This window comes from Trichomycterus rosablanca, chromosome 22, assembly GCF_030014385.1.
Source record: "Trichomycterus rosablanca isolate fTriRos1 chromosome 22, fTriRos1.hap1, whole genome shotgun sequence".
In the NCBI taxonomy this organism is placed as follows: Eukaryota; Metazoa; Chordata; class Actinopteri; order Siluriformes; family Trichomycteridae; genus Trichomycterus; species Trichomycterus rosablanca.
In genome coordinates, this window is record NC_086009.1 from 11,575,131 (window position 1) to 11,600,439 (window position 25,309).

General features: G+C 38.3%; 2 protein-coding genes across 4 annotated transcripts in view; both read left to right on the forward strand.

The window, feature by feature from the left end:
- Positions 1–10,387: 10,387 nt before the first annotated feature.
- On the forward strand, positions 10,388–11,281 carry dusp3b (dual specificity phosphatase 3b). 2 transcript variants are annotated; one of them, XM_062984675.1, is made up of 3 exons: positions 10,388–10,523; positions 10,622–10,854; positions 10,962–11,281. In XM_062984675.1, exons 1-3 carry the CDS (start codon positions 10,402–10,404, stop codon positions 11,159–11,161), a joined length of 555 nt encoding a protein of 184 aa, XP_062840745.1. In that variant the 5' UTR covers positions 10,388–10,401; the 3' UTR covers positions 11,162–11,281. The 2 variants fall into 2 exon arrangements, with proteins under 2 accessions (XP_062840745.1, XP_062840746.1); XM_062984676.1 differs by having other exon boundaries at positions 10,438–10,527.
- Positions 11,282–19,474: 8,193 nt separating this feature from the next.
- Positions 19,475–25,309, forward strand: part of sh2b1 (SH2B adaptor protein 1) — a 59,194-nt gene continuing 53,359 nt past the window's right edge. The window contains exons 1-2 of one of the 2 annotated variants that reach the window (XM_063018662.1): positions 19,475–19,561; positions 20,059–20,124. The gene's annotated coding sequence lies outside the window, so the exon portion shown is untranslated. Of the gene's footprint in view, positions 19,562–19,648; positions 19,793–20,058; positions 20,125–25,309 lie in introns of those variants that run through there. The other variant, XM_063018663.1, reaches the window with a different exon arrangement.

A 25,309-nucleotide genomic window follows, 5' to 3' on the forward strand; every position in this document is an offset into this window, starting at 1 on the left:
CTTTGATTACTTGATTCTTGTTTATGTCAGATGTGTAATGAAGATTTGAAGACTACTCCTGATTCTACCTCTCTACCTCTGTTGACAAAAGCTGTAAAAACCTTTCTGTAAAATCTACAATTTATAGTTTATACAACCCCAAATCAGAAAAAGTTGGGACAGTATGGAAAATGCAAATTAAATAAAAATGCAGTGTTTCTTACATTTACTTTAACTTTTATTTGATTGCAGACAGTTTGAACTCAAGATATTTCATGTTTTGTCTGCTCAACTTAATATACCTCCATTCCTGCATTTCAGGCCTGCAACACATTCCAAAATTTGGGACGGGGGCAATTGAGGGCTAGTAATGAGGTAAAAAACTAAATAATGATGTGATTACAAACAGGTGATGTCAACAGGTGATTGTAATCATGGTTTGGTACAAAAGCAGCATCCAGGAAAGGCTGAATCTTTGATGAGCAAAGATGGCCAGAGGATCTCCAGTTTGTCAACAAATTCATGAAAAAATTATTGAAATGTTTAAAAACAATGTACCTCAAAAAAAGATTGGAAGGGATTTGCAAATTTCTCCCTCTACAGTGCATAATATCATTAAACGATTCAAGGAATCGGGAGGAATTCAGTGCGTAAAGGTCAAGTGCACAAGCTGTGCAATGCCTGTGATCTTCGTTCCTTTAGACGGCATCAAGAACCGCCACTCAACAATAGCTGATATAACCACATGGGTGAGGGATTACTTTGACAAACCTTTGCAGAATGCAGAAAAGTACATTGAGATCTTAAAGCAACATATGCTGCCTTCAAGACGTCATCTTTTCCAGGGATGTTCATGCATTTTTCAACAAGACAATGCAAAACCTGCTGCACACATTACAAAGGCATGGCTTCGGAAGTAGAGGGTACGGGTACTGGACTGGCCTGCCTGCAGTCTTGACCTGTCCCCAGTAGAGAATGTGTGGAGAAAAAAATGCGACGACGACGACCCCGTACTGTTGCACATCATAAGACGTGTTTGCAGGAAGAATGGGACAAAATACAACCTGAAACACTAAATCGCTTGGTATCCTCGGTGCCAAAAACATATTTTAAGTGTGGTGAAAAGGAATGGCAACATTGCAAAGTGGTAAATGCTTTACTGTCCCAACTTTTTTTGGAATGTGTTGCAGGCCTGAAATGCAGGAATGGATATTTATTAAATGAAATTAAGTTGACCAAACAAAACATGAAATATACTGTCTGCAGTGAAATAAAATTCAAAGTAAATGTAAGCAACTCTGTTTTTTTTATTATTTGCATTTTCCATGCTGTCCCAACTTTGTCTGATTTGGGGTTGTAGAATGTTAGTAGCAAACAGATCATTACAAGCACTATCTAAGCATGCTTGGGAATATTAAGATGCAGTCAGTGTCTTAAAGCTTTTCCTGACAACATTAGTGTATAATAACATAAGCAGAGTTTTACCTTCATACTGGGTTATATTTAAAAATATCCACATAATTTATGTAAATGAGTACAGAAATATCACACAAGTTGCCAAATAGTATGCTAAATTACTTCTTTACCAATTGTTACTGTTTTGAGCACAATGTGCAGTGCGTATGCCCATTTTGCATTGGTAAATTTTTAAATCCAAGATTTTACATTTAGTGATCGATTTCATGGTCACCTGTACTATACCTTAGTATCTTTGCTCAATTTTACTTACCCTTCTTGACCAGAACCCAGTTGTGTTGTGTTGTGTCATGTGGGTGGAGTGAGAAATAGTGCAGTGTTAGGTTAGTGAAATGCACTTATCACAGAATTGCTGTGCGGCAAACAAAAAATCCTCCTGTTTTTGCCGCTGCTGGTTTTTTATTTTGCAATGCATGTTGTTATTGGTTTTTATAATTTGCGACACATATCTCCCAGCATCTGGTTAAGAATGGCATCATAGCCTCAACTTTAGCTTACACCTTCTACTTTTGCAGGAATGGAAGTGGAAAAGGGGCAATAGCCATCCAGCTTATCAGCTAAAGTAGTGTTTCTCCACCTAAGCATGTGCAGGTTGATACAGCAAACACTGGATTTTAGACACTTAAATAAATCTTAGTTGTGAAGCATCTAGTAAAGCATCCAGTGCTATTGCATTAACAGTGTTTGTATAGGCTATTTAATTTAGTCACTGTGTTTGGATATTTTACTTGACTGGAGTAATTTGTTGTTAGTCATACACAATTGACAACAACACACACAACATTTTTTTGTCTGCCTGGGCAGCATTACTGGCACTGTGAACTATAGCTGAAGAGCATTGCTGAAATGTAAAAATAGAACATTAAAAATAGAATATAACTGGTTAACAATGCTGAGAACATAATGCTAAAACTAGTTTTTGTGATATTTTCTTGGGATGTGCTTCCCAGCAAACACAACTATGTGTTGAATTTGCCATGTTCCTCATATACTACAACAATTTTTTTATAATTACAGTGTATCACAAAAGTGAGTACACCCCTCACATTTCTGCAGATATTTAAGTATATCTTTTCATGGGACAACACTGACAAAATGACACTTTGACACAATGAAAAGTAGTCTGTGTGCAGCTTATATAACAGTGTAAATTTATTCTTCCCTTAAAATAACTCAATATACAGCCATTAATGTCTAAACCACCGGCAACAAAAGTGAGTACACCCCTAAGAGACTACACCCCTAAATGTCCAAATTGAGCACTGCTTGTCATTTTCCCTCCAAATTGTCATGTGACTCGTTAGTGTTACTAGGTCTCAGGTGTGCATAGGGAGCAGGTGTGTTCAATTTAGTAGTACAGCTTTCACACTCTCTCATACTGGTCACTGAAAGTTCCAACATGGCACCTCATGGCAAAGAACTCTCTGAGGATCTTAAAAGACGAATTGTTGCGCTACATGAAGATGGCCAAGGCTACAAGAAGATTGCCAACACCCTGAAACTGAGCTGCAGCACAGTGGCCAAGATCATCCAGCGTTTTAAAAGAGCAGGGTCCACTCAGAACAGACCTCGCGTTGGTCGTCCAAAGAAGCTGAGTGCACATGCTCAGCGTCACATCCAACTGCTGTCTTTGAAAGATAGGCGCAGGAGTGCTGTCAGCATTGCTGCAGAGATTGAAAAGGTGGGGGGTCAGCCTGTCAGTGCTCAGACCATACGCCGCACACTACATCAAATTGGTCTGCATGGCTGTCACCCCAGAAGGAAGCCTCTTCTGAAGTCTCTACACAAGAAAGCCTGCAAACAGTTTGCTGAAGACATGTCAACAAAGGACATGGATTACTGGAACCATGTCCTATGGTCTGATGAGACCAAGATTAATTTGTTTGGTTCAGATGGTCTCAAGCATGTGTGGCGGCAATCAGGTGAGGAGTACAAAGATAAGTGTGTCATGCCTACAGTCAAGCATGGTGGTGGGAATGCCATGGTCTGGGGCTGCATGAGTGCAGCAGGTGTTGGGGAGTTACATTTCATTGAGGGACACATGAACTCCAATATGTACTGTGAAATACTGAAGCAGAGCATGATCCCCTCCCTCCGGAAACTGGGTCGCAGGGCAGTGTTCCAGCATGATAATGACCCCAAACACACCTCTAAGACGACCACTGCTTTATTGAAGAGGCTGAGGGTAAAGGTGATGGACTGGCCAAGCATGTCTCCAGACCTAAACCCAATAGAACATCTTTGGGGCATCCTCAAGCGGAAGGTGGAGGAGCGCAAAGTCTCGAATATCCGCCAGCTCCGTGATGTCGTCATGGAGGAGTGGAAAAGCATTCCAGTGGCAACCTGTGAAGCTCTGGTAAACTCCATGCCCAGGAGAGTTAAGGCAGTTCTGGGAAATAATGGTGGCCACACAAAATATTGACACTTCAGGAACTTTCACTAAGGGGTGTACTCACTTTTGTTGCCGGTGGTTTAGCCATTAATGGCTGTATATTGAGTTATTTTGAGGGAAGAATAAATTTACACTGTTATATAAGCTGCACAAGCTTATATAAGCTGCACTACTTTTCATTGTGTCAAAGTGTCATTTTGTCAGTGTTGTCCCATGAAAAGATATACTTAAATATCTGCAGAAATGTGAGGGGTGTACTCACTTTTGTGATACACTGTACATATATTTGTTTACTAGGGTTTGTATGATGTAAGGGATTTTGTTATACAGTATGTATATAATAGTTGGTTTGACATCAATAAATAATAGTTTGATACATTTATTTATCTGCATATCTTACGCACTGTGAATATACTCCATGTTGTACTTTGCATGGTAAAATACTAATTATAAAACGGATAGTTCCGGTCCTAAAATCTGATTGGCTGAGCCGCGTTCGAAGCCGTTGTAAAATCCCCGATAAACGCACACCTAGGACCACCTCACATCATTCCATATTAATACGCCACTGAATAGAAAAAGTTAATGTTATTTTCGCCCTCATGTTGCCTAGCAACACTGTTAATCGAACTATTTTGCGTCGCGGAAGAATGCTTTATTGTAAGCTTGTACACAATAAATACATTTATGAATTAAACATTGTTGTATTTATTATATTTTATGTTGACCGCCGTTTTATAAAAGCAATAAGCCACTCGAGACCGTGCATTACTGTTATGATTTTAGCACGGGGAAAGAAGTTTTAGGCACTCCGCTTCGCGTCGTGCCAAAAACGTCATCCCCGTGCTAAAATCACAGTAATGCACGGCCTCTCGTGGCTTATTGCTTTAACAACTTTTGCCAGTGTTCTGTCTGAGTTTTGTACAAAAAAATGCAAAACACTTTTTAATCTAAGAGTTATCAAAAGAAATGAGTAGGTCTAGGATGGAGACTGATTTTCAGAAATATATCAGCTCAGTTTTGCTTGGGTTATGTTCTAGGTGGTGAATTGACATCCATAATTAGATGTCTGCCAGACATGCCAAGATGCGGGCTGAGACTTGTGAGACTGTGTCAGGAATGACAGAGTGAGCTGAGTATCATCTGCAAATCTTATTATAAAGAAAAAAATGTTGGCACCTCTAAAAAGTATCATGAGTAAAATCCATCATAAGCGTATTCCCATTCTTATTTTATGGTTTAAAGATTACCATAAAAGTGGTACACATTATACCAGAATGCAAAAGTTTAAATGAAATGGGAATGTAGTAAATTAGCCTAAAAGAAGATGTATGTATGTATGTATGAACTTTTATATTCCAGTAACCACCTCTGGTTTTGGCACAGACACAAAGATAGTTGTAGAGAAGTGAAGTGCCTCACCACCATTGTGAAGCTGGGTGATTTATAAACTAGGTTTAAACTAGGTTTCTAACAAGACAATAATCCTGAACACATCTCAAAACCAACACAAAAATGAACCTAAACCTAACCCCTATAAAAACCTGTGAAATGAGCCAAAGAGAATAGTCCACAAGTATGTATCCCAGGATGTAAAGGATATGGAAAGATTTGTTGAAATGCAAGAATGTAGGTGTCAGTCTTTTAACAGATAACAGATCACCATTAGTCGACCAATAACCAACATTATATCAGGCCATCAAAATGCCACCAAGTTTCCATTCTTATAAAAACATCTTGATGTAGAAAACATCACAGTAATGTAAAACTAAAATAAACAATGATCAGAATTATTCAGTAGAGAACAAATTACTGTTAGAAGACTGGACTAACTAAACATTTTAATCAAGAATAGAGGTGCAGCCAATGTGTTAAAGCTTTTCCTGCAAAAGTGTATTTAATAAAAGATGATAAGAAGAGTTTATGCAAAATATTTGCATTGTTTATGGTGAAAAATAATGCAACACAGTTGCACAAATAGTTTATGATGCAGACAGACATACTGAAGAAACTTTATGTTTATGTTTTATATTTTTTAATTATATAGCAAATAGTAATTAGTAATTTATTATGTTGATGCAAAAAGCTCCATGCTGTATAACTAAAATAATAAAAACTCCTAAATAATAAAAGTTTCCTGTTTGGGTCACAACTGCAGCATGCCCAGAGGGCATACTTCTGAAAACACAGCATGATTCACTGTAACACCTGTCACATGCCCACTGCAGAATGGTAAGTCACAAAACAGTGCCACTTTAAAACTCTGTTTTCTGTGCTTGGAATCATTCTCCTTCTGGAAAGTGCAGTTATTACCAGGTGCAATTCACCACAAAGAGCATAACCATCCTCCTTTAAAATGCCTTGGTGTTTTATGATGCAAGTCACACAGATGTCAGTTTCCGCATTAGAAAAACATTCCCACATCGTCACTGACCCACCTCCATGATTGGCGCAAGAAAGGCAAGGCTTATGACTAAAAGTATACTATCTCCACAGTCAGATTCTGTAGGTGTATAAAAATTCCTTCTGTGTATTTCAGTCAAGTTAATTTATTTGTAAGGCTTCTTACAGTGGACATTGTCTCAAAGCACCTTTATAGATTCTATGACCAAAAAGTGATTAAGCCTAGGGCAACGGTGCATAGGCCTAAATATTACAAGAAAGAAACCTTGAGAGGTACTAGACTCAACAGGACCCAGTGGCCCAGAGGATGATATGGGTTAATTAGAATTTCATTAAATACACTATATATGTATAAAAAATGCTTTTCTAACAAAAGTGTGAATATCGTTGGGTTTTGCTGATAAAAACAACTGTGTGTCATCTGCATAACAGTAAAAATTGATCTCATATTTATAAATAAATCTTTGGTAGCATGTAGAATGTAAATTATAGAAGTCTTAGCACTGACCCCTGTGGAACACAATACTTTCTAGTAACCAAGCATTTATTATTTACATGAACAAATTGGAAGCTGTCAATCAGATAGGACCAAGAGAGTGCCAGTCCTTTAACACTGACAGTTTTTCTATCAAACAGATGCAACCATTATCAGTTGATATTACTAGGTCATTAACTATCCTAATTAATGCAATTTCCATAATAAGGTTGGGTCTAAAGCCTGATTAAAATTTTTCATAAATATTGCAGAAAAGAACATGTGGATTTTTTTAAATCTTGGAAATAAAAGCAAGGTTTGATATTGGCCTATAGCTAGAAAGCACATATGGCTCAAGATTAGTCAGGGGTTTAATAACTACACACCAAGCAGTAACTAAGCAAGGGTGCTATGATGACAGGGAGTAAATCTTTAAGTAAGTATCACTATCATCACTCAAAGAGAGCAATAAGGCACATTTTGAGTTTGACATTTTATGTTGTTATCTTTAAAGAATATTAGAAAAATTCTCTTGCTGTGACAGTTCTGGTAAGTTTGAATGCTGTATCAAAAAAATCTATTTATAGTATTTATTTTCTGTTAAAGACTAAAAAAATAGAGATTTGGCTTTTGTAAGGACATGTTTATACACAGCCTGAGTAAATTTTATACAGGCTCAACCGACAGTCTGCACGTCAACTTGAGACATCACCTGTAACTTTTATGTCTTAAACTATTGAGACATACTGAGACTTATTTTTTGTAAATTAAAACATTTTATGTAAAACAAGGATGTTTTATAACCTTATTAGCACTAACTTAAATGGACACTTGGCAAGGATGGCACAGCTTTACACTTCCCACTACTGCTGAGATCTGGGGTTCAAATCTCAACTGGGTGTCTACACAGACATGAACGGCCATCAGGGAATGGCTGAACAAAAAGGCAAAAAAATGGCTGAAAAAGCACTATGCTTTTAAATTACATTTAATTCTATTTTAGAATATATGGCCTATATCAGAAAAAGTTGAGACAGTATGGAAAATGCAAATAAAATAAAAATGCAGTGTTCCTTACATTTACTTTGACTTTTATTTCATTGCAGACAGTTTGAACCTGAGATATTTCATGTTTTGTCTGGTCAACTTTATTTCATTTATTAATAAACATTCGTTCCTGCATTTCAGGCCTGCAACACATTCCAAATAAAGTTGGGACAGTAAAGCATTTACCACTTTGTAATGTTGCCATTCCTTTTTACCACACTTAAAAGACGCTTTGGCACCGAGGATACCAAGCAATTTAGTGTTTCAGGTTTTATTTTGTCCCATTCTTCCTGCAAATCAAATACTGTCTGCAATCAAATAAAAGTCGAAGTAAGTGTAAGGAACACTGTGTTTTTATTTTATTTGCATTTTCCATACTGTCCCAACTTTTCTGATTTGGTGTTGTATGAAAGAACTTCTAAAAAAACTAATAATCTAACTACCACTATGCAATTCAAAAACTTCCAAGTACTTTGTTAAAGTGATGATAACAATAACATTTTAGACACTTTAAATAATCATCAAGTAGGTGTGCTAATACATTTCCTACATTAGATTTTTAAAGAAAAAAACTTAAGGTATGGACAATAGTTTACTTGAAATGTTTACAGTTCACTACAGCTATATTCAGATAAATATATCTATTAAAGTACTATATTTAAGTTGTGTACCTCTAAATCTAATATTGTTAAATTAAGTATAAAACATTTTTAAATGGTTTATATTGTCCTTCTTTATGTATGTTCATAAATTAAGTTTTGAATGACCTCACAATGTTAAGCCAACTCTTAAATATACAGATTAATACCCCTTACATAAAATAAAACTTTATATAAAATTATGTAAAATTCAAACAAATATTGCTTCTAACCCATGTAATTCTGGACTAATGGGCCACCGGCATCAGTCTCTTGTGTAAGAAACAGGAAAACACAAACTGAAATTCAAACTATGTCATGCCCAGTGATAAATGCCACAGGTTGTTGTGGGCATACTTCATACATGTGTATGGCCCAGGTTGAGGAGTTGGCCCCTCACGGTCTTGGCTGAACCACTCCATCTGCCTTTTGGATTGTGGGTGAAACTGGGAGGCACCCATGAGCTGGCAGAAAATCTTTCAGAACACACTAATAAACTAAGATTCCTGATCCAAAACCAAATGTATTAGTACTGCCCAATGCATTAATACACACATGAGCTGATGTTGACCTGGTACCCACAAAACCCACTTTAAGTGGTGGATAAAGTACATGAAAGCTGTACTTGAGTAAAAGTACAACAATCTTACCAGAAATAAATAGAAGTCACCTCTTAGAATATTACTTGAGTAAAAGTCTTAAAGTATCTTTAATGTACTTAAGTATCAAAAGTAATTTCTGATATTACATGTACTTAAGTATTGAAAGCAGAAGTACAAATAAATGCTGTTAATAAAAAATGCAAGCAGTCAGAATAAAAAAAAAATATATGAAGCTGGTCTTTTAAGCCTGTAAACCACCTTAATAATGGAGCCTACCTTACACCTACAGAAAAAATGAGGTCTTCACAACGTAAGAATTTGTAAAACAAAATACATTTACTTCTCATTTTCTTCCTGATATGTGCCCAATCATAATTACAATCACCTGTTGACATTAATTAATCTTTCCTTTAACATGCCTGGAGTTGGGTGGAAATCAAAATGTATCCATTGCTTTTAGAGAGCTTGTATGCACTTGTGCATTAATTAAGTCAAGTCAAATTTAATTATATGGCGCTTTTTACAATGGACATTGTCTCAAAGCAACTTTACAGAATCCAGGACCGACAGACCAAAAACCTCTGTTGAGCAAGCCGAGGGTGACAGTGGCAAGACTCCCTTAAAAATACAGGAAGAAACCTTGAGAGGAACCAGACTCAGCAGGGACCCCCATCCTTCTTGGGTGGCCTAGAGGATAATTTGAATAAATAGGATTTACATTAATATGCTTAACCATTGATCTAACTTACAACTTACTAACTTTCACCACACCTGCTTGCTTGCAGTCTGTAACAGATCTTACATTACTTAGCTACCAAATTTCTTGGTTTTATTTTGTAGTAACGAGTAACAAATTTGCATAAGGTAAATGTATCAAAGTAAAAATATCAATTTTATTTATTTATTTTAGTAAATGTAGTGGAGTAAAAGTGAAAGTTGACGAACATTTTTAAGTACAGATACAAATCCTTAAGTACTGTAACGAAGTACTATTACTTTGTTACATTACACCACTGCCCACTTTTAACCCATGTAGGCCCCATATATACATGTTGGTGGTGACTGTTTCTCACTGATCTGCATTCCCTGTTTTATTTACATATCATTCATGTTGCAAATTAAGCAGCATAGGCAGATCGGGTAGCGACCGAAACTAAAATTAGCAACATCACATGTAATGGTTTAAAAGGACCTTCAGCACTGGAGTCAGCTGGTTATACAGCTTCCAAAAAGTCTATCGTGTCAATGCCAACAATATACTGTAGACATGGAAATATGGAATTGTCTATATTTTTAGTCAAGATAAAAAGTCTGTTTCATCAATAAAAAACAGCATACCCAAGGAATGAAAGTTTAAACAAATTCAAATTCGGACATATTAAGCTAAATATGATGGACTATGAAGTGTCTGTACAACAGCTTAATGACCTGTTAAGAGATGAGAATGGGGACTTTTGCATGCCATCCAGAAATTTTGATGAAGTTTACCCTAGGATTCTTCTTGGAAATAAGTAGGTATGCAATTACATTTCTTTGGAGCTTAGTAAAGTTGTTTAATAAAAGTAGTGGCACTTGTTACATTACACTATGCTGTACTTTTTATACACAGATCTGTGGCCACAAATGTGAAACTCTTGCAACAACAGGGAGTGACTCATATTCTAAATGCTGCAGAGGGAGAATCATTAATGCATGTAAACACTAATGCAGTATTCTATGCAGATACTGGAATTATTTACCAAGGAATACAAGCCAACGACACTGACCATTTTGATCTAAGTATATACTTTGAAGAGAGTACTAACTTTATAGAGAAGGCCTTATTATACAAAGGCGGCAGAGGTAAGCTTGTTTCATACCATTCACATTTTTATTATTATCAGCACTGTAATTCTTTCATTCTTTGTAAGAGCCCTATGCACATATAAAATGTAATCTTTTGTTTATAGGAAAGGTGTATGTGCATTGCCAAAAGGGATACAGTCGTTCAGCAACGCTAGTTATTGCTTATCTAATGTTAAGGCAGAAACTGGATGTTCAAACTGCCCTGTCCACAGTAAGAGAGAAGCGAGAAATCGGACCTAATGATGGCTTTCTGTACCAGCTTTGCTGCCTCAATAAAAAACTGAAAGAAGAGGAATGGTCCTAAAAAATGGTCCTTATTTTCAAGCTAAAATGATCCCAAGTATATTAGCAATAATTTGAGAATGTGACAAAAAGGTATATTTGTCTTATTTAGATGTACAATCAATAAAGCACTGAAAAGTTATATTTCTTTCTAACTATTAACATATATTAATCACAGTTGGACTTAATCCAAATGTGGCACTAATTTTATTTGATTTTCCTAAGAACTGCTGCAGCATTACCCTATAAATGGGATAAATTCTACAACCCCAAATCAGAAAAAGTTGGGACACCATGGAAACCATGAACCTGAGATATTTCATGTTTTGTCTTGTCAACTTCATTTTATTTATTAATAAACATCCATTCCTGCATTTCTACATTTGTTGACAAACTGGAGATCCTCTGGCCATCTTTGCTCATCAAGCCTTTCTTGGATGCTGCTTTTGTACCACACCATGATTACAATCACCTGTTAACATCACCTGTTTGAAATCACATCATTATTTAGTTTTTTAAACTTCATTACTAGCCCTAAATTGCCCCCGTCCCAACTTTTTTTTAAATGTGTTGTAGGCCTGAAATGCAGGAATGGAGGTATATTAACAAATGAAATGAAGTTGAGCAGACAGTACATGAAATATCTTGTGTTCCCTACCCTCATTTGTCAGGACATTCTCATTCACATCCTTTACCATCTGTTGGTATGATGTTTTTTTGGTGGAACGCAGTGTTTGCAGTGGTAGCTAAGCAGTTGCGGTACAACACTAGCAATCATTTGTAGGTCAAGTGTCTGCCAAATACTATGTCAACATTCTTGGTTCATCTACATGTTTTTTGGCAAATGTGATACAAGCCATTGTGTTAAACCATGGTGTATGCCTTTTTACTCTCCCATGGATGTTATTGTTGCCCAGTGCCTTTCTTATTGAGGAATTGACCTTAAATGAGGTAACCGTCTGGTCGGTCTGGTGGTGTCATAGCACAGGGAGAGCCGCCTGGAGTAAACAGTGGCTTAAACCCTGATGAGTCGTCTGTAGTCAGCAAAGGGTTCCTTAGATGACCAAACAAGCCTGGTAAAGATTTGGAACTGGTGGACACTGATTGGGTAAACGGAGGGCCAGAGACTACGAACAACCTGTCCTGGGAATACTGATTAACTGACTGACATTTAATGACAGTCAGAAACAGATAAACAAAGATCAGGTATAATAGATTGTAACATGAGCACATCATGACTAGACAAACCAACTCATGGAACCTGATGAAAAGACATGACAGACTTGGAGAGACGGACAAGGACGAGACATGACAGATTGACTCACAGAACTAACTTGGCTTGACAAAATCACTGGATAGACTTGGCACTGCAAACTCATGGGACTAACTTGAACCGGTGAGAGTGAGGAACAGACCTGAGCCGGCAGATATGAAGAACAAACTGGGCTAATTTGAAGTGACAAAAACATGGAGGAGACATGAGCCAGCAAGCAAGCATGAGAACCCCCGGAGCCTATTGGGTCATAACAAGGCAAAGAACAAAACAGAGGACCCCTCCCAGCCGAGGCTGGAAGTATGGCCACATTCTCAGTGGGGGGCGGGTGATATGTAATGCTCCCAGCAAGCACTGGATCCTGACTGGCCCTTTACTTGGGCGTTGGAAGGCGAAGAGCATTTTCAGTGGTCACTGGCACCTGGACCACTTTGGCAGTAGGCACTGGGGAGTCAGGAGCATCCCCCACTGGGCACAGGATGCTAGGTATCTGCTGCAGTGGGCACTGTGCTTACATGGGACTAATCCGATGATCACGGATGGACGGGAAATTTGAACAGTGGGCACTGGAGGCCGAACAGCTTCTAACGTGTGCATTGGGAGATTTAAAGCATTCTCAGTGGGCACTGGGCACTGGGGAAACATTAACATCCCCAGCAGGCTCTGAATGTCGGGCATCTGCTGCAGTACTCTGTTTTACATTTGTTAAAATTCTAATAATAATAATAATAACTTCTTGCTATTTTTGACTGGAGACATGTCTCATCTCTGTCCTTTCTGTGTATAACGAACCAATGTGACCTAGTGGGATAAGTAGTAGTAGTAGTAGTAGTGTGTTTTCGGGGGGTGATTTGGGATAGCATAGTCAACTTAGCTTCAACATCTCATCACATATGCTAATTGCTACACTAACAGCTATGCTAAATGCAAATGCTACTCTAAACACACATAAAACATGATCCTAAACTATACTAAAACCTAAGCTAAGCCTCCCAGCAAGCTCACGTAATGCTAATGCTCAGCATAAACTAGATACATTTACATTTTCAGCATTTAGCAGACGCTCTTATCCAGAGCGACTTACAGAAGTGCTTCCATAGTGAACATTTCATTCCTTAAGTTTAGATAGACAACAGTCGAAGAACACAACTTTGCTAAAACCTGTTAGAACCAAAGTGCCTTTTTTTTTTTTTTTTTTTTTTTTTTTAATGGAAAAGATTGGAATAAAGTGTTAGTAAATAAGTACAAATCAGCCTAAGTGTTTAGTGAAAAAGTGTGTTTTTAATCGTTTTTTAAAGACAGCAAGAGACTCAGCTGTTCGGACAGACAGAGGAAGTTCGTTCCACCATTTGGGCGCTAGAACAGAGAACAGCCTTGATGCTTGTCTTCCTTTAGTCCTGGATGGAGGCTCAAGTCGAGCTAGACTAGAGGCTCGGAGGTTGCGTGGTACAGAGCGGGGTTTGATTAGACCCCGAAGGTAGCTTGGGGCTGGTCCATTTTTGGCTTTGTAGGCGAGCGTCAGTGTTTTAAACTGAATGCGTGCAGCTACAGGAAGCCAGTGAAGAGAACGCAGCAGTGGGGTGATGTGGCAGTGTTTAGGTTGGTTAAAGACCAGACGGGCAGCTGCATTTTGAATGAGCTGTAAGGGTTTAATAGTGGCCATGGGAGCTCCTGCCAGGAGGGAGTTGCAGTAGTCCAACCGAGAGATTACAAGTGATTGCACCAGAATCTGGGTAGCTTTTCTGGAGAGAAATGGCCGAATCTTCCTGATGTTGTACAGGAGGAACCGGCACGATCTCGTCATGTTGGCTATATAAGGAGAGAAGGTCAGCTGGTTATCCAGGACAACACCAAGACTTCTTACCTTATCAGATGGTCTAATCTGGAAGTCATCCAGAGAAATGACTAGGCCCTGGGTTGGAGACATATCTCCAGGAATGAGCAACATCTCTGTCTTGCTGGGATTAAGTTTTAGATGATGAGCTGACATCCATTGTGAGATATCTCGCAGACATGCTGAGATGCGAGCTGAGACTTGCGTGTCTGAAGAAGGAAATGACAGAACAAGCTGAGTGTCATCTGCATAGGAGTGGTAGGAGAAGCCATGGGAGGCTATGACCTTACCCAGAGAGCGGGTGTAGATAGAGAAGAGAAGTGGGCCAAGTACAGAGCCCTGAGGAACACCGGTTGAGAGAGTGCATGGGGTAGATATGGATCCCCTCCATGACACTTGGTAGGAGCGCCCTTCCAGGTAGGAGGCCATCCATTGCCATGCTGAACCTGTTACTCCAAGGTTGGAGAGAGTGGTCAGGAGAATGCCGTGATTCACTGTGTCGAAGGCTGCAGAAAGGTCAAGAAGAATAAGAACAGATGACAGTTTGGCTGCTTTGGCTGCATGAAGCTTCTCAGTAACAGCTACAAGTGCTGTTTCTGTAGAATGTGCTGCCTTGAAGCCAGACTGGTACGGATCGTGGAGATCATTCTGAGTAAGAAAGGCAGATAGTTGGTTATAGACAGCACGTTCAAGAATTTTGGATAGAAAAGAGAGGAGTGAGACAGGTCTGTAGTTGTTAATGTCTATAGTGTCTAGTGTAGGTTTCTTAAGAAGGGGAATGACCTGAGCCTTCTTAAAAGCAGTAGGGACAACACCTGATGTCAGGGAGTTGTTGATGATGGGTGTGATGAAGGGGATTAGGTCCTGTGAGAGGTCTTTGAGGATGGTGGATGGTATAGGGTCAAGTGTGCATGTAGTGGGATTGCTGGATGAGAGGAGCTGTGTAACCTCATCCATGGTGAGTGGGGTGAAGCTGGTGAGTGTGTTGGTGGGTTGAGGGTCAGTTGAAAGTGGGTCAGTCGGAGACAAGGATTGATTGATTTTGTCAATCTTGTCCTGGAAGAATGTTGCAAAGTCAGTAGCAGTGAGAGAGGCAGAAGGGGGAGGAGGAGGAGGGTTCAGAAGAGAGGAAAAGATAGCATGAAGCTTACGTGGGTCAGCAGCAGATTGTTCAAGCTTGGCTTTGTAAAAAGATGTTTTTGCAGCAGTCACGTCAGATGAGAACCTGGACAGCAGATCGTGGTAGGAGTGGAGATCAACACTGAGCTTAGATTTCCTCCACTTTCTCTCAGCTGCCCTCAATTCTCTTCTGTTGCTGCGCAATGCGTCTGAAAGCCAAGGAGCAGGGTGAGAAGGTTTACCTCGTTTGAGGGTAGGAGGACAGAGCTGATCGAGGGATGTTGAAAGAGAAGAAAGTAGAGTATTAGTTGCAGAGTTAAGTGGAAGGGTAGCAAGAGTGTCAGGATTAGGTAGTGAAGTTAGGATGGTGGAGATCAACAGGGAGGAAGATAAAGAGTGAAGATTGGGGCGTGTTGTAAGGGTGAAAGTGTGGTTGGAGGTAGGAAGAGTTGGGAGACAGAGAGAGAAGGACACAAAGTGATGGTCAGAGAGGTGCAGTGGGGTGACAGTGAGGTCCAGAACAGAAGCTGGACGGCTGAAGACCAGGTCCAGAAGATTGCCTCCTTTGTGTGTCGGAGGGCTGTGATTAAAGAGGAGGTCGAAAGATGAAAGAAGAGGAAGAAGACAGGAGGACTGAAGTGAAGGGAGATTAAAGTCACCAAGAACAGTCAGAGGAGTACCATCTGAAGGGAAGAAACTCAGAAGAACATCCAGCTCTCATATGAAGTCTCCCAGTGCGCCAGTTGGTCTGTAAATAACAATGACATTAAGAGTAATCGGAAAAGTAACAGTAATAGCATGAAATTCAAAAGATGAAATGTTAAGGTGAGAAACATTCACAGTAGTGAATTGCCATTTCTTGGTCAGGAGCAAACCTGTACCACCACCCCTGCCAGATCCTCTCGGTGTATGAGAGAAGGTGTAGGCAGAGGATAAGGCTGCTGGTGTTGCTGAGTTCTCGGTGGTGATCCACGTCTCAGTCAGTGCCAGGAAGTCGAGGCTGTGAGAAAGTGCATAAGCTGAGATGAAGTCAGCTTTTTGGACGGCTGATTGACAATTCCAGACCCCACCTACCACCACTGTTTGAGACTGTTGCAACAGTTGGGGGTAGATGAGGTTGCTGGCGTTGCTGTTTCTATAATGTGCCCTCTGATGTCTGCAGGGTCTGTGAGATATAAGCACAGGAATGTTTGAGTAGCACATGCTGAGAAAAGTAGATAGTTTAGACAATGTCAGAGACTGATAGTACTTACCCAAGTTAGTTTAGATTAGTAGTAAAAAAGATAGATAGGTTAAACAATTCAGACAGATATTAAAACCTAGTGATAGACCGTCTGTAGCGGAGCTTTAATTTTATACTAAGCTTAGCCCTGCCCCTCAATTCACACCTAGGCCTCTAACAACAGGCCTAACAACAGTCACCTGAAACCACTTTAACCAATCAGCAGAACACAGATTAATGCAGCCACAGTTAAGCAAGTTAATAATCAAAGTTGCAGAGATAAATTCTAAGACAAGTTATTCTAAAACAAGTTACAGCAAATAATATACTTTAACCAATAGCCTACCTCACCCAGGAATACCAATGATCACAAAGTTACAAGCACCATGCTACAAGATACAAATGCTAAACATAAACTAGACTATAACACAAAACAAGACATGATTCTCTAAACAATATACATGAACTACAATACATAATTCTCAGAGCAAGATTCCAAACAATAACCAAACAGCATAACCATCAAAATAGCCTCCACTAAATGATCCACAGCACGTTCCTTATATACAATAAGAACTCGACCTGCAATGTGGTTCAGCTGTGGATCTTTAGCTCTTTTGTCCAATAATCACAAAATACGTCAACTTGAAACTATAAACAAAACCACCCCCACCATGTGCTCACAAAGAAGTTGAATTTGTGACACATTATAGGTCCCAACTGTACTGAACAGCTGATGCAAAATGTTTCACAATAGCAATACTGAAAAATAGGTCAACAATAATATTACTGAAAATAATACATCCTTTAATTTGGAGTGAAGAAAATAACAAAGGTTTGAGGTGGGGGAGGGGGGGTTGTTGGCTGGCTAGACTGCAACTGTAGGCAAAACTATCTGATTTTAGGCATTTATCAGTATTCAGCTGACAATCTAATCCAAAAACTAAAATTTAATGAAGTGTGACAAGGATGAAAAGGATCATCCAAGCTGTTATCAACGAAAGCTACAAAAGCCAGAAACTGTCATGACATACTGTATGTGACTTGCATATGTAACATGCAAGACAACACCAGGCCTTATTCTGTATGTGTTACAACAGTGTTTTCATAGACACAGTGTGTGTGTGCTTGAATGACCTGCCTGCAATCCAAATCTGTTCCCTATTGAAAAAGTATGGTGTATCTATTATCTAGTATCTAATAATGTCCAGGTGTAAAAATGCCACTTTGAATGCTTAAAGTATGTAGTTGTTTTCTGGCTTCATCCTCTTTCCAGGCTGTGTTGTCCAACTCTATTTTTCTTCTTTTGATTTCTGAATTTGACATTTTAGTCCCCTATAACCAGCAGGACATCTTGCTTTCATGACTTCCAGCTTCACATGATTTATACTTTGAATATTTCTTGTTATAACTGTGATTTTATTTTTGAGGCTTTGAATTTTCTTTTCTTGCTTGTCAGTAACCAAGCATCCAGCAGGCTTTAAGTTTGCCACGCCATACACGCAAGTTGTACTCCGAGGGATCCACAGCTGTTTCTCAGTAACAAGCTGAGTGTCTTCCAACCTGAGGGCCCATCTTCTGGAACTATAACGACATTCATTCTTGTTCCTATCTATTTAGTTTTCTTGGTAGTGCACAGAACTGGAATATTGCCTTCATCCGCACATCTGAATCTATATCATTGCCAGTGTTACCTCTCTTATCATTCACCTTAATTCAATTGAATTTAACTTCATTGTCATTATACAATACAGGGTTGTACAGTATCATGAAACACTGTCAGGTTACATCTCCAGTGCAGACATAAAAGACAAAAGTGCAAAGACAATAGACATTAGGGAGGAAAAAAAATTGTAGATGAGTGTTCACAGCTTAGGTTCAAGTAAGTAGGGATACGGCTCAAATATAGAGTTCCAGTTAAAGTGCAATGGCAGACATTGTCCTATATTGCTGCTGCCCAGTATAGGTGGTTGGTTTGGTCTGGCACCCCTACTGAGACATTTCTGTCAAGGGAGACCCTGAAAAGAGCAAAGCTCTCTGCTTTTCTGATGCATGCAAGCTTTCTTGCCACAACAAGTCACCAGACATAGACAATAATTTCCATTTTACTTGTCCAAAGAAAAAAAGTGTATTAAAAGTGGATAAAAGTGGATCACCTCCCAGACCTGGACCAGGTCTGGGACCAATGAGCTCCAGGGCAGTCAGTGATGCTACTTAATGGCGTTCGATGCACTTATACTTAACGTCCCAGAGGTCCTTCACTGGATTCAGGTATGGGGAATGTAAGGGACAGTTTAATGGTATCAGTGCCTTTACTATCAAGAAACTGCCTACAAGCTCTGGTCATATGAGATTGATTGGCATCTCCTGTGCACACAATAGAAACTCCACATGTTTTCTATTGAATTCAGGTCTGGGCTCTGGCCATAACATGTCTTACATTTCTTAAATTTTTTTGCTAAATGTGGCAAAATATAGTATTGTTCTGTTCAAGTGATGTATTGATTCAGCAGCGCTAGCAATAATCAGACCATCGGTGTGTCTGGTCTAATTCACACCAATTATCAGTTACATTTAATTAAATTGGTGACTGGGCTAGGGATTTTTATCATTTAACACAGGCCCAGTTGGTGTTAACTTTTGTTTTCAGTAAATGAAAATCATCATTTAAAAACATTCTTGTCATATTTAAATAGTGTTTGCGTTTTATTATTATTTTTTTTTGTAAATCTGAAACAGTTGGCATATGCATGACTATGTAAAAATAAAACAAATTAGAAAAGGCAAATATTTTTTACAGCATTTTAGATGTTCATGGACAGGACATTATTGTCGTATCGTTCGTTAACCCCTTCACACTGCCTAAACCCCCAACCATCACTGTTTCCACTGTATTACTACACACTGGCTGAGGCAGAAGACATAGCAAAGACGATTATTACAGATCTATAAAATAATATTCCGACTTTAACAGGTACTTTATAATTTAGTAGCACTCTAGTATTGATTTATATTTAATGTTAGATAGGAAGGAATGCAATACGAAAAATAGTCTAAATAAGTCAACAATAACATAGGCTTCTGTGCTACATACCTAGCATCGTAACTGCTTAGCGAGTTAGCTAGCGATATTTTAGCACAGTAAATGACGTCGGGTTAGCTGTTTCAGTTTTGCCTGCAAATGTTGTTAATTTTGAGCAACAAGGTAGGACATGTTTTCTCTGTCTATAAACAAAACTAACTATAATAAATTAGCTAAGGCGCAAGTTGTATAGCTATATTTTAATAACCTCTTTAGCGTACTGGCAGCCTTAGCTGGTTAGCTAACCCCATGTCTACAATGCTTTTAATATAAGCACTGAATATTGGATTCTTACATAAAGCTTAATGGCACATACTACGTACTGACTACATGCCAGCCATGTTATTGCAGGTGTGTGAGGTTAATACGTTGTTTTGCTCCACGTACAGCTAACGTTAGCAAAGACGCAACACAAGCAAAGCACCGGTCTCCAGTTACCACCAGACGCCAAAATGGTAAGTCAGAGTCCGTGCTTGTAAAGCGTATTACTCGCTTTTATTAGTGTGAAGTGCTTGCATTATCCCAATACCAACATGGCATTTATTACACGGTACTACACATACTTGGAATAAAACATATTCGCTGGGAACAAGTAAGGTAAAATCATGGGATTTGTGGTCTATAGAATTTCTGTTTTTTCTTAAATACTTGAGGGTACGCTATTAAACACCATGACAAACAGTGTTTCTTCCTGCTTGTTTCTGCACAACCCAAATAAACAGTAATACATATTTTCACAATACACAATTAGCCTGAGTCAAATACTAAAGCAGTAGTAAAACCAAGTGTTAATTATTTATCCCCGTTGTTGCATCCCTCCACCCTTTTTTCTCCACGTTGTTTATGTAGAGAAAAAATAACTAGCACTGTAATGTGTAGTGTGGAGTTTGCATGTTCTCTCTGTGCCCAAGTGTTTTTTTTTTTTTTTTGGTGCTCTGGTTTCCTCCCACAAGTCCAAAGATATGCAGTAAGACTAATTAGAGCCATCAAATTTGCCCTAAGTGTGTGTGTGTGTGCGCGAGCGAGCGTGCGTGCCCTGTGATGACCCTGGTACCTGTAGGTGTTTCCTACTTTTTGCCCAATTAATCAGACCCACAGTGACCCTGACCAGGATAAAGTGGTGGTAAATGATATGTAATGCAAGAATTCATGTTAACATTTTAAGTGACTCCCCATAACATTGGACGTTTTTAGGATGATAGGATGATACACATTTTTTTACAACAATTAATAACATGGTAAATATAACCTATAGCATTAAGACAATTAATATTATAATAATAAATCTGAAGAAAATTAGTGTTTCAGCAGTATGCAATACAGTGCAGCAGTAAAATGAATAATGAAAAATGCAAAAATGAAAAAATACAGCAATTAATTAAACTGGGTTTGATATTTACCAGTCCAATATACTCTATTCTTATATATGCTTATATATTCTATGCTTTTATAATGACACAACATCATCATCATCAACAACATCATTGACATTCACATTAACATTGAATACAAATGGTCTGTAAATTGCCACCATCACACATTTGACATTTTGCATAAGATGCTTGCTTACATTGTTGATGAGGAAGGAAATGGCAACACACATTTTTAATTATGTGTATTGAAGTCAGAGGACCTTAATTTGCCCTTTACCTTAATTTCTTAAGCCATTCTTTTCAATTTATTTGTCTATAAGTTTGGGTTTGTTGTCTTGCTGAAACACCCAGATTTAGGGTTTTTGCCTTTCTTTTTATTTATTTGTTTGTTTGATTTATTTCCTTTTATTTATTGTTATTTAAATCTTGTATGGCATATCTTTTCGAAGCGATTTGTGATTCCATAAACTTTCCACTTGTGGATTATCAAACCAGTTGTACTGACAGTAAGTTTTAAGATTTGAACTGACAGTAAGGCTCTGTAGCATTTTTCATTCAGGTTTTGTTTAATGATTGTGTGGAACTTTAAAAGTCATGGAAAAATTTTTTATTATGAAAACAGGTGCCTGTTGCAATCAAACGCTGTTAATTGTGTAACTGGCACCATTAAAACCTGGTTCATATCCCAGTTCTTTGTCAGTTGAGTCTTTAAAGCGGAGTTTGAGGCAACTGATTGATGATTACATCACAGATCTTTGTGATCACTTTGATTTGTCTTTTGTCACAGCGCACAGTTTCTGTGTTCGATACAAATAACTGACTAGCTAGCATCATTAACCCACTGCTAAAAGTAGTGTTTACATTGTGTGATATCAGTGTTTGTGGTGTTTGAGCTGTTTTTTGGATCTGCCCTTCAAAGCACTCTTTGGATCTGCCCTTCAAAGTGTTTTCCCATATAACAAAGTTGCCCAGTGTAAACAACACATAATTAAGACAAGGCATTTAGTTTTCAAAACAGTTCTTTTGATGTTGCATTTTTGCAGTCCTGTCCTTTACGGAAGTTAACAGGTTGTACAAATTAACTTTAATATTGAATTTCAACACAGCAGTATATTATAGTGACTAACTATTCAGCATCTCTGAAGTACTATTACTTCATTATCACAAATCTGTTAAAATTATTTGCCAAATCTATACATTGGTTTTATTCTATTTTAAACTATCTATAGCCTACATCAGGTTTTTGATAATGGAATATTTGATTTGCCCACCTATAAAGTGCAAAGGTTTCAAAGATTTTGATTTAGTTGTTGATGTAGAGTCAGCTGAAGCGGAGCTGGGCGGTATGACGGTACATTCGGTACACTTGCTTTGATTCCTCGTACGGTATGAATTTTCCATATACTGCCATATCGTAGCACAGTTAATACAACAGCTGTAAGCTTCAATATCATGTAATATTGTTTGTCACTAAAAGCACTATGGAGCGGATTAGATACAGCTCACTTGTTAACCAGGTAGCGTTAGCATAACAGTGTTAACAGGTAAGAGAGGTTGTCTCGATATGGTGGATAAAAAATAAACAACAGCAAAGAGATGAGCTGTGTCGGCAGTTTAGAAGTTTTTTTTGTTCCGACACAGATTAAAACACTATATACTGTACGGTTTGTTGGGGCACAGTTGTTGCAAAAAAGCAAACGGTTAATCGATGTTACTACTGGGGCAAAATACTTCAGTTTAATCGCTATACTGCAGTTATACCAACAACACTGAAGCAAGCTGAAGCGTAGATATATATATAAAGTCATCCACTTTTCTACAACAGACCTGTGATCAAGTTGTACAATCAGTGGAGTCATACCTCAGTATAACGTTATAACTGTGCACTTCATCAGTGGTGATTGGGAGACTGCAAACGTCGTTTTATTTGTTAAAGGGAGAGCTAATAGTAATTGTATAATACTTTTATTATAGTAGATTAATAATAAACATCGTATATATTACACCTGTTTCACCTGTACTGATTCCATTATATATTGTGTCAATTTGTGGGGCCAAGCAAACCTTCTAGTACTCAAAACCTTCACTATATACATGGTGAAATAAAAATGTTTTTATATTTTATGTACTTATGACTGTAAAATCAGCCACAGACATATAAAAAGTCCCAGTCATCCAAAAAATAAAACATACCGTGATATACCGTGAATCTTAAAAAATACTGTGAATAAAATGTTTGGTCATACTGCTAGACCTGTGTCTAGCAGTCTAGAAGTAGACCCAGGTGAGGAAGCTCCCAACACCAGTTCGCCAGAAGTAAACAATACATCAAATCAGAAAATATAAGGACTGTTGTTAATTGCGTTAATTAACGCTATTAATGTGTTAAAATTTTTTATCAAACTATTTTATTGGGCTATGATTGTGCCACGTAAATATGTGTCTCTGTGGTAATTTGTGCTGCTTTAACACAGCAACATTGTGTTTAAACTGTAGCGATAACACGGGCACAACAGGTGTAGTGAGTTACAGATTACTCGAGCTGCTGCTGCTACATATTGAGAAATATAGGCTATTTTAAATAATCATTTTCAAAAAGCATGCGAAATCATCACTAGACAAAATTACAGTTATTATTTAAGGCTTTAAATATCATCTTTGGTCAGAGCACGCCTTTATCTCATCAGGCATCTTTATTTCAGATGAATTTGGATGGAAAGCCCATGAACTGTACATGGAACATTACAAACACTGGTGTTAAATGGATCACAATGGACTGTATAAATGCTTTAGCATAGTTAAAGATGTGGGTCGACATGGTGTTATACTGTTGCACAAGGGCGTAACTATGGCGGGGGGGGCAGGTGCACTGGGGCCCATGGCGGGGGGTGTCCTCCACGACATGAACTCAACCACTCACCCCCCATTGGCTGCACTCGCCAGGTCATTATTATTATATTACAATATTTTAGTTAAGTAAAATTAAAATAACTAAAATTGTGCATTAAAAATACCAGTAGCAGGAATTTGGACTTGAAGTGTAACTTCTGAGTGAGTACTTTTAATTCATTCTGAGTGAGGGGACCCAAAATGTTTTTTGAACTGGGGCCCATGAGCTCCTAGTTAGACCACTGGTGTTGCATCTAGAAATATCTAGTTCATATTATGAGTGCCTGTTTTCAGTGGCAGGGTTATGAACAGGGAAAGATCCTCACTTTTGTCAGATAATGTGAACATACTTGTCATTTTGAATAACTGGCTGAAAGATTGGTAGCTGTTAACAACTCTATATAGGCATTGGGTGGCTTTCTAAAAAATAATTTAGATATAAAAATAAATGTATCATAATTTTATGAATGTTTTTATTGGTAAACATGTTCTTGCAATAAAAATGTGCGTAACTGTTCAAATTTTGCTTAGTTATTAGTTTGCAATTAATTTGGTTCTTTAATCGCGATTAAAATTTTTAATTGTATGACAGCCCTAGAAAATATAGAATAGAATAGAATAGAATGCCTTTATTGTCATTGCACAGTGCACAATTAAATGTTTTGAGCATCTCCTTCATCTCCATGTATGTACACACAGACATACAGTGTATCACAAAAGTGAGTACACCCCTCACATTTCTGCAGATATTTAAGTATATCTTTTCATGGGACAACACTGACAAAATGACACTTTGACACAATGAAAAGTAGTCTGTGTGCAGCTTATATAACAGTGTAAATTTATTCTTCCCTCAAAATAACTCAATATACAGCCATTAATGTCTAAACCACCGGCAACAAAAGTGAGTACACCCCTAAGAGACTACACCCCTAAATGTCCAAATTGAGCACTGCTTGTCATTTTCCCTCCAAAATGTCATGTGATTTGTTAGTGTTACTAGGTCTCAGGTGTGCATAGGGAGCAGGTGTGTTCAATTTAGTAGTACAGCTCTCACACTCTCTCATACTGGTCACTGAAAGTTCCAACATGGCACCTCATGGCAAAGAACTCTCTGAGGATCTTAAAAGACGAATTGTTGCGCTACATGAAGATGGCCAAGGCTACAAGAAGATTGCCAACACCCTGAAACTGAGCTGCAGCACAGTGGCCAAGATCATCCAGCGTTTTAAAAGAGCAGGGTCCACTCAGAACAGACCTCGCGTTGGTCGTCCAAAGAAGCTGAGTGCACGTGCTCAGCGTCACATCCAACTGCTGTCTTTGAAAGATAGGCGCAGGAGTGCTGTCAGCATTGCTGCAGAGATTGAAAAGGTGGGGG